At 35.6% G+C, this 9907-nt stretch overlaps 1 protein-coding gene across 1 annotated transcript; it reads left to right on the forward strand.

Annotated features, from left to right (window-relative positions):
- Positions 1-5328: 5328 nt before the first annotated feature.
- LOC143586500 (U1 small nuclear ribonucleoprotein C-like) lies at positions 5329-7360 on the forward strand. The gene is made up of 6 exons (XM_077068041.1): positions 5329-5394; positions 5519-5560; positions 5679-5721; positions 5829-5870; positions 5961-6135; positions 6789-7360. The coding sequence occupies exons 2-6, from the start codon at positions 5553-5555 to the stop codon at positions 7103-7105; spliced, it is 585 nt and encodes a 194-aa protein (XP_076924156.1). The 5' UTR covers positions 5329-5394; positions 5519-5552; the 3' UTR covers positions 7106-7360.
- The last annotated feature ends 2547 nt before the right edge of the window (positions 7361-9907 follow it).

The following is a 9907-nucleotide window of genomic DNA, read 5'->3' on the forward strand; positions in this document are numbered from 1 at the left end:
GTTCATATAAAACTCAACCACAGTCTACAACTATGAAAGTATCATTTGACAGCAAGTTGTAAAAAAAAAAAAGATTTAATCAAAACTTCACAACCTCATCTCATTTATGAGTCACTGACCATATGTGAAGACCCACTAAACACTCCATCTCCTAAGTCGTTTATGCAAGGCGCACCACAACTCGAGACAAGAGCGGTTTTACCGCGAACGCGCCTGCGGGTCCCATCTTCCAACCCGCCCCTCCGTTTTTTTGGGGTCAGAAATCCATTGGCAAGAGCTTCCAATGCTTTGGTGGTCAACACACGGCTTCTTCTACTCTGCCTTTGACCATTGGTTCCAGCACTCAACAACTCAGTCTGGTTATTCTCGGTTGTTTCGGTTAAATCAGATTGCTTATCACCATCCGTATCTGGACCCACTCGAGGGTTGCTCGAGTCCATCACTGTCCTTGTACGCTTCTTCTCATCGTCATCACTCGTGCTGTTAATCCTTATATTATTAATCTGTTGATGTTTTGGTTTGTGCTTGAAAACCAACTTCAGTTTCCTTACTGGTTCAGGATTGTTCATTTCACAAACTGGTGAATCTTTATCTTCCAATGTGTCATGATTCGCATCTTCATTTTGAGATTCTTCTGTTGTGTCATGTTCGGTTTCTTCAGAAACACTAGTCGATGCTTGCATATCAGCAGGTTCAGAAATAACTGTAACGGGCCTCACCAAACTGGTATCCACGATTGTGTACTTCATCAAATCTTGTTCATCATCTGGTCGTTGTTTCACACGCGGATCCACCAACTGGACCGGGAGAGGTTCGTCTTCAAGAAGGTGCGGTTCAGAAGCCACTTTATTCAGCACGTCCGTCATCGAGTCAAAATATTGACTTCCTTTCTCCAAACTCCTTCTAGAAAACTTTGTTACACCAGGTGCAAGAAACACTAAAGGATTTTTTGAGTTATGAAAAATGTAGCTTTTAGGCTGCTCAGAGTGCCATCCTCGTTCTAAAAGACGAGGCCACACGACTTCCCAAAAGAGGTTGTGTAATCGGGCTTTGCTTAGCCCCATTATGTCCTTCAAACTATCAACAATTTGTTCGGTTTTAAGAGACGCTTGTGTGAATTGAAACTTTTTGTTTCTTAATGTCCTTCTGGTCTTGCTAATAAGGTCTTGTTTTCCTTTGCCCATGGCTATGGACTCTATTAAAAGATTCATGCCCACAGTATCACGTAAAGCGAATACATATTTCTCAAATGAAAGTTTTCCCTCATCAAACGCTCTAACAACCTGAAAAAGATTGAAGCTCGGTTTTAAACAATCAGTTTATTTAAACCGCCAGGGGTGACGCAGTGGCAAGCGTTTGGTTCCTCTAGTAGAGGCCTGATTAGTGGGGTAGGGGTGAGCCCGGGAGTTTTCGAGTGATAGATTCTCATGGTTGTAAGGTTTAAAAAACAAATTTAAGACACGTGGATCGTGCTTAGGGTGTTAAACGAGTCGTGTTCTTGACTTGGCGGGTTGACACGAATACAACACGAACATGAAAATCGTGTCACACATATGAGCCCAAACATGAGTACACGACATGGATACTCGCAGATTGATATGAACACGACCCGTTTAACCTGATTTTTTTTACGGTTTATTTTTTTCGCATATTAATACTATAAAATTACAACTTAACAACAAAAAAATATATATACAAATGCATATAAAACAATTACTTTTAAGCTATAAAATCTTATGCCAATTTCTCTTTTGTTTTTTAACTTCTGGCATAAAATACCCAACCAATTTAATTATGACACAAAACACATTTTAAATAAACAAAAAAAAAGGTTCAAAGAGTCGACCCGCAAACCAGCCAGGTTGACACAAACATGACCCGTTACCTAAACAGGTTCACGGTTCAACCCACCCGTTTACATTAAACCCAAACCCGCGAATCTGTCAAGTAATAACAAAACAAACTAGCTTCTGCAATCTGTTATGCAGAGTGTGTATTAAAATTTATAAGTACCTGCGTCAAACTATTTTTGCATTCATCAGTGACTTTAGGAAGCAACCGAGATAAAAGTTCATGTCGTCTCCACCCACAGAAAATCCGTTTTCCAGGTATGGGCTTACGCCCTCGTTTCTTTTTATACACTGACCATTTTTGGTGCTCGCTGCTTCTATAAAATTTCCCATAATAATACGACATCACATTCGGCATTCCTTTGTTCCCCACAAACTTGTTTACAACGCGAAAATTCTTGCCAAATACATATAAACCAAAAACAAAACCATCGTGTTCAATCGCGCTCCAAGGTTTTTCATTTAACGAACAAGGAACCGGTGCCATGTTTACAGGATTTGACAGACCAAACCGAAAGCGGTCAACGTCGTTTTTTGTTTTTGTTATTAAAGATGGGATTTGTGCCTGATATTCATCCCCAATCCGGGTCGTCTTTTGTGGCTCACCAAAAATGTTCCCATCCGCTGCATACGGTTCAGAATGGAGCCACTCGACACGTTTATCATCGTCTTCCTTATGTTTATCCATCTGTCCACAACTAAACATAAAAAGAAAGGATGTTTAGTTAAAACAATAAATTAACAGAAACAACATAGTTTCTTGATCATATAAACATCCGATTTCCGAATACTTTCAAAAGGGTATCTTTATTCTTAACAATCCCAAATTGAACAGAAACTAAAATCAATGAATGCTACATCATAAACTATTAGATCAAACCTATATATGTATGTATATATATATCCAATTTATGAACACAACCCAGTGGTGAAGATCACATCTAGAACACAACCCAAAAGCTAGTGATTAGAGCCTAACAGAATCGAACCAAAAGGCTTGTTAAACTTGAATGTAACGAATCCCACGTGCAGACACAAAGTAAAACAAAATTCAAACAATTTGATAACTGTTTAAAGATTAATAATAATAAGAATAATAATTCATTTGGTAATCAAACACATATAGAAATGAAAAATGCAAGGATATGATATACCTTTGGAGACTGAGCGAAGACGAAGAAAGAAAAATAAAATGTTGGGTGCTTATTATTATTGCTTTGCTTGCTTATAATACGCGAACTTATATTCGGATACTCGATGTTACGATTTGGTCAGTGTTAAATGTTAATATTATTATTAGTATTATGTATGTGGCACTCATAGAATCAACCACACGTCTCACCGAGACTTTGTATAATCGGATTAGGATTAAGATGTTATTTCTTGACTGTTTTCGCTTTCTTTCCGTAATGCTAAGACGTGGTTTAATGTGCAAGAGTTTGTTATCGTCGTGTTATAATTTGTGATTGGTGGTTAGTGAGGTGGGCCCACTAACAATTTGTGTTTTTAATGATGTTATGCATGTGGCTCTTGGCCTCCACATCGCGTAGGTTGTGTGAGGCGGTGCAGTGTTCATAACGCTAGCCTAATGCACAATATATTTTAAATAAAGAGTATTTAGATAGTGTTTGGTATACATGAATGATATACGGAATGAAATAGATCATCGGGAGATAATAGAAAAAATGAGTGTTTGGTTCGTCAATAGTATGGAATAAATCATTACACAGGAAACTTCATTTTTATTAAAATAATTCATTCCCATCCCTTTTTTTCATCCTACTTTCTTTCCACCACCGCCAATGCAGTCACCATCGCCACCACCCCACCACAACCACCATCATCACAATTGTCATCGTCATCATCACCACCATCATGATTGGGTATAGATGATTCATAAAACTAAACTATTGATATGAGGTCATTTAAACATAAATATAATATAAGTATATTATTATTAAATATGTTATATTTTTTATAATTCTTTAAAGGTAAGGCATTAAAGATAGTCAACCACACACATTAATATAACGAAAAGAAAAAGGATTAAGAAGGTAAAATGGTATTTTAGGGAAAAAAATCTCTATTTTTTATTATTTTGGTTTATCCTTTTTTTTCATTTATATTTATCATCATATGGTAACGGATGGATTTCTTCATTTTGATGATTATGTCTTAATTTTGTTTTAGGTGGCACTCATTTGAGTTTTCAAATTGTAAAATGAGGCGTTATTTTATATGCAAACTATTATTTTAAAATAACGATTCCTTTTTTCATTTGTGAACTTGCTGATTCATACTTTTCACATTTAACATTGCAAATACATGGTGGTGATATTGATAAATCGTGTCAGTTCAACTGTGCAATTGCGAAGACAAGGTCGTGCTTCTTTAAAATCGTAACAGCCTAATAGCGTTCTTGGTTTGTCCCGTGGTGCTCTTTGAAATCTTGTCAGTCCTACCATGACCTTGTACTCTCACGGTCGCGCCGATTTGTGTGGTTTGGGTTTGTTGTGGCACTACTAATGCTTCAATAATTGGCTTTGTAATCTTGGAGTGGCATTGGTGGGTCTAGCCAAACCTGATGGATTTCATCCGTTTTCATATAGGTTGCTCATTTTTGTAATAAATGTCATTTTGCTCCTACAATTTCAAGAAGAATTATATATAGTGTCTAATAAGATGGAAATACAATAAAAAGTAGTTTTAAGTATAGTGCACATTATGTCATAAAAATACGTATACTTTGGAGCATGTTAATTGACACCACCAAATTTGCACACTATAAGATTCGAAACGTTCATCATTTTGACGAGGGGAATACATTTTATAGTGGTTGAGATGGCTGGAAATGTGTTGGTGACTAAAATTTGAGTTTCTAATTCGTCTGGTTGGGAGATTTGTGATTTTGGAATTAGGAGAACATGCATTTTGGGAATTGAAATCTTTAAGATTAAAAACTTGCAAGAAAACAAGATTGTTAACCAGTCATGGGTTCATGTATCATTGGAATAGTGGAAATACAAAGTTTTTACACGGGTTAAGGTTTTCATCAAAGTGCTTTTTGTTTTACCAAATGTAAAAACGATTTGATTTGGATTCATGTTATCATAAATATAGTGGTGAAACTTTGAAAACTTAGAGGAAGAAGTGTTTTAACGTGTGATAAAAAACGGACAAGGGTTGCATTTAATAGTTTCAATAGGAAGAAATTTGAAACTTCAAATTTGATTAATATACCAAAACCCTTGACCCACCCTTCCCGTTCTACTCATTCTTTCACAAGAACACCCCCAAAAGTCGCCTCAGTAGATACGAATACTATTGGACGGTCACACCAACCAATAACGCCCCAAAACCGAGACGTTATTGGATAACAACATGGGTGTGAAGTGTCAAATTCTGAAACCCAAAGGACTCTACCAACCATAATAAACAACTCACGCTATAAAATGTATCGGAAAGCCCTCTTTCGTCGTCTTCCTCACGCGCGAGCTAGGGTTTTACCGTATCATCTCTGATCTGCAATTCAGCTTCCATTATCGTAAGTTCATGTATTCCGATTCCATTAACTGTAATAGATGATATACTATGTCTCAGTTTGACTATTTGGCTGATGAATTAGTGAATGTTTGCTAATTAATAATTATGTGATGTTTTTTTTATAGAATCACAGATCATACACGCTGATTGGACGCAACAATGCCGCGGTGAGATTTTTTTTTTATTATTATTATTATTATTATTATTATTATTATTTATAATGTTTGAATTTGATATGTTATGGCCTTCATAAGTGTCCTGAACTAAAATCCCCAAATTTTGCAGGTATTATTGTGATTACTGTGATACTTACTTGACGCATGATTCGGTAATTCATCCGACATCCACTTTCTATCTATTTATTTAAATACTGCAATTTGTGTATCTAGATTTGTATGGTATTTATCATGACAAACTATTGTTTTATTTTTCCAGCCTTCTGTAAGGAAACAGCACAATGCAGGGTACAAACACAAGGTAATGTGACTGTCACATGTAATTTATTTAAACTGCAACATACACTAAACTTTTGAGGCTGAGAAATGTGATTGTTATTATTATTTACAGGCAAATGTTAGAATCTACTATCAGCAATACGAAGCGCAACAAAATCAATATTTAATTGACCAAAAAGTTAAAGAGCATCTTGCATTTCAGCAAATGAGGCCTCGTCTTCCCATTCCAATGATACCAATGATGCCTGGAATGAGGCCACTCGCCCCCTTGCCAAGACCGATTCCTGGTAATTTATCTAGTTATATATCTTATAATTTGTTTGTGTTTAAATATTTGGAAACTAGACATAAATATTATTATATTACATACTAGAATAAAATGCTCATAGAGCCGGTTAAAAGGGATGAGATTTAGTACCAACTCTAGACTTGTAAACTAACCGAGCGCTCAGTGAATTGTTCGATAGGAACATAAATGAACACAGTTGTCGACTCGTCGTTTAGTTGTTCATGTTCCATCGCTTGTTCGTTTAAAGTTAAATGAATGAGCACGAACATGCTCCGTTCATGTTCCTTTAGTTCGTTTACAAGCCTAACTGGGTCATAACAGGTTGGATTGATCTAACAATATCTTTTGTCCATTGTTTTAACGTTTTATAAATAATTTTATCAAATATGATTACAAAGACTGATATTAAAACAACGGTCCATGTTTTTTTTAATAAAGTTGAAGAATTTGTAAGCAATTGAGTATACTTTAGGTGACTTGAAATCGTTCAACCTGTTTGACTGTTTCCTTTTAGCTAATTATTTAAGTTTTACCCATTTGACTCGTTATTAATAAATATGATTCAAACTGACCCATATTCACTTTTTTCACATTAATATCATTATTCTTGTTAAACTGCTTACAATCGTGTTTTTTCGCTTGTTCCACAAGGATATCCTGGGATGCCTCCAATGCTCGGACCACCTGGTGCACCTACCATGCCTGGTCAGGTTGCTCAGGTCAACCCATCCATACCTGGTCAGGTCAACCCATTAGTACCTGGTCAGGTCAACAATGGTGTTCCGAGGCCCATAACCCTTAGTGCACCAATGATGGCTCCAGGGATCTCAGGAAACCCTACTTCAGGTGCACCACCTCCAATGTTTGCACCAACCATGTATCAACCCAACCCGACATCATCAGCGCCCGCACCCGGTGGTTTTGAAAGTCCAAATGCTAGTGCCCATTCTCAAGAAACTAACTATTAATCTATGAATGCACTGGTTATTGTTTCTTGCTTTAGAAATCAGAATTGGTCTTGTAAAAAATTGGTTTTGTATGAGATGTCTCTTTGAATTTACAGTTTCTGTTTCTCTGTATTCTGGTCAACACAGTTATTTGGTCAAATGGACGAGTCAAAATGGACTGGGTCAATTGGTCAAGTTGCAACACAAACACTTTTGTCACTCATAGTGTAATCCTACCATGCAGTGTGTAATTTGGTGATTTTATTTAGATAGAACATAATCTTTACTTGGTTCGTTTTGATAATCTGAGCAAACTAACACGATGTGTGTGTAATGTGATGGTTTTCTTTCTATGGAACGTAACTTGTTTTGATGATTATAGTCCTCCCTATGATAATGTGATCATTGTTACAGTCACGTACGCAACAATGTGTTGTAGCTAAACAAATTGGTTTGGTTCTAGGTTTTGGCACTGATAAAACAAACATAAGTGGTTATATTAGTTGGAGAGATAATGACCTCTATTTATATACAAAAACCGCAGTAAGCAAGGAAAAGATCCGTATTCTGTCCAAGACCGTTTAGGCGTTTACCACCCATGATAGAACCGATGATCAACACTTCTAAAAGTAGAATATAAACATTAATATTTGTTATTCTTATACTTGAAATAAAAACAAAAATATAGCATCCAAAGTACTAAACTAATTACTAGTTGCAATTAGAGGTGCACAAAAAAACCGTACCCGGAACCGGACCCGAAAAAAATACCCAGAACTGGGTTTTTTTTATACCCGGGTATTCTATACCCGAAACCGGAACCAACCCTACCCGTAGGGTATGGATGGGGTATACATTTTGAGGTCAATACATGTACCCGGAACCGTACCCGATTTATACTCGTAAGCCCGGACCCGGTCATACCCTATACCCGATACCCGGTTATACCCGATACCAATTTTCTAATACCCGAAATAATACATGAGTTTTTATAGTATATATTTATGCTTACTTCACAACTTTTATGTTTAAGTTTTTGTAAAATGCATATTACTAAGTAAATAAGTTGTAATTAAGTGGATTTATGGTTTTTGTAATATAATTTAATTCATTACAAAGCAAATTTAAATTTTAAACAAATTAAAAAATGTATAAAAAAATTACAAATTCAAACTGGGTATTAATACCCGGTCGTAGCCGGTTCCAATACCCGAACCTGATCATACCTTACCCGGGTACATAGGGTTGAGTTTTTCTCCTCAATACCCTACCCGAACCCTACCCGATTTATCTCAATACCCGATCGTATCTGAAACCGGTTCATACCCGAACCCGGGTATTAAAAAAACCCGATTTGTGCACCTCTAGTTGCAATTCGAATGTAATGGGTCAAACGTTTCATATACAAATTGGTATATTAGACTTTTGGTACATGTTTTTAATTTTTGGCTTTGAATATATAATAGTTGTACTATACTGAATTTGGATATCACACACCACCACAATTGGCGGAGGCAAAATCAAAGTTGAAAGTAAGCAGAAAAGTTGATAAAGCTACATGTTAAACAATGTATGATTGAATGGCTTGAAACTTTGAATAATTAAATATATTGGGGTGAGTTATTGTACAATAATGACTTATCGTACATTACGTACGCGACACTGCTGGTCATCGATTTCAATTTCACGCGGTGGCAATTTGGTAAATAACCCAAATAGTAGTTCGCAATCAAATTCATCGATTTAAAATCGATTCCGATCCAAATTCATAACTCCTTAATCTATCTCATCCAATTTCTAAACTCTAATCACAACTTACAGTATGAAATCTCAAAAGTCAAAACCCAAATTGAAAAGAACGTCATTGAACATTAAAAATCTTCAAATTGATCAAAAATTGATGATTTAATCAATATAATTGATGTGTAGGAGGCTTTAGAATCATCAATCGATTATGAAATTGCATAATAATACACTTAATTGAGCTATGATTAGGATTCATGTTTAAACGTTCTGCACAAAAACTTTAAATGTTCTGGACTTTTTGTACAGAACTTCTAAACTTTTTGTACAGAACTTCTAAATTTTTTGTCTAGAACTTCTAAAGTAAAAGGTTTAGACCAAAATGAAGAAAAAGTTTAAACGTTCTGACAAAAAATGAACAAAAAGTTCAAACGTTTAACTAATACGTTCTGATCAAAACTACAAATTTAAACGTTCTGACCAAACGTACACCTTTAAACGTTCAAGTTTAGATGTTCTGTACCAAAACTTTAGAAGTTCTAACAAAAGGTTTAGAAGTTCTATACAAAAAACTTTAGAAGTTCTATACAAAAACTTTATACGTTCTGTTTAAACGTATTATACGTTCTGTTTAAACGTTCAGAACAAAAATCAATTAAACTTTAAAAGTTCAGTATAAAAAGTTTATACGTTCTGTTTATACGTTTTAGGTTAATGTTAATACGTTCAATGTTAAAACCCAGAACTCAAACTCAAAATTGATAACTGAAACTTCAAATTGATGATTAATTGGATCAATTTCAAAGTTTAATTGATCAATTAGTTCATCAATTTCAATTTCAATTTCAATTGATCAATTTGATAAATTAACCTGTGAACAACTCGTGACAGAGAAAGATGGTGTTCACGACGGTAACGTCGATGGTCGCGACGGTGAATACAATCGTTGGACGATAACGAATTGATGAACGGTGATAGTGAAGGCGGACGGAATTGATGGGAGCAGTGGATCATAGTTGATGAAATTTACAATATTGCCATCGCGTGATTTTGAAATTAACAGTGTAGAAACTCGCGTAC

Source organism: Bidens hawaiensis, unplaced genomic scaffold, assembly GCF_021521415.1.
Source record: "Bidens hawaiensis isolate Kalapana, Puna unplaced genomic scaffold, B.hawaiensis_p1.1 tig00034685_1, whole genome shotgun sequence".
Taxonomy (NCBI): Eukaryota; Viridiplantae; Streptophyta; class Magnoliopsida; order Asterales; family Asteraceae; genus Bidens; species Bidens hawaiensis.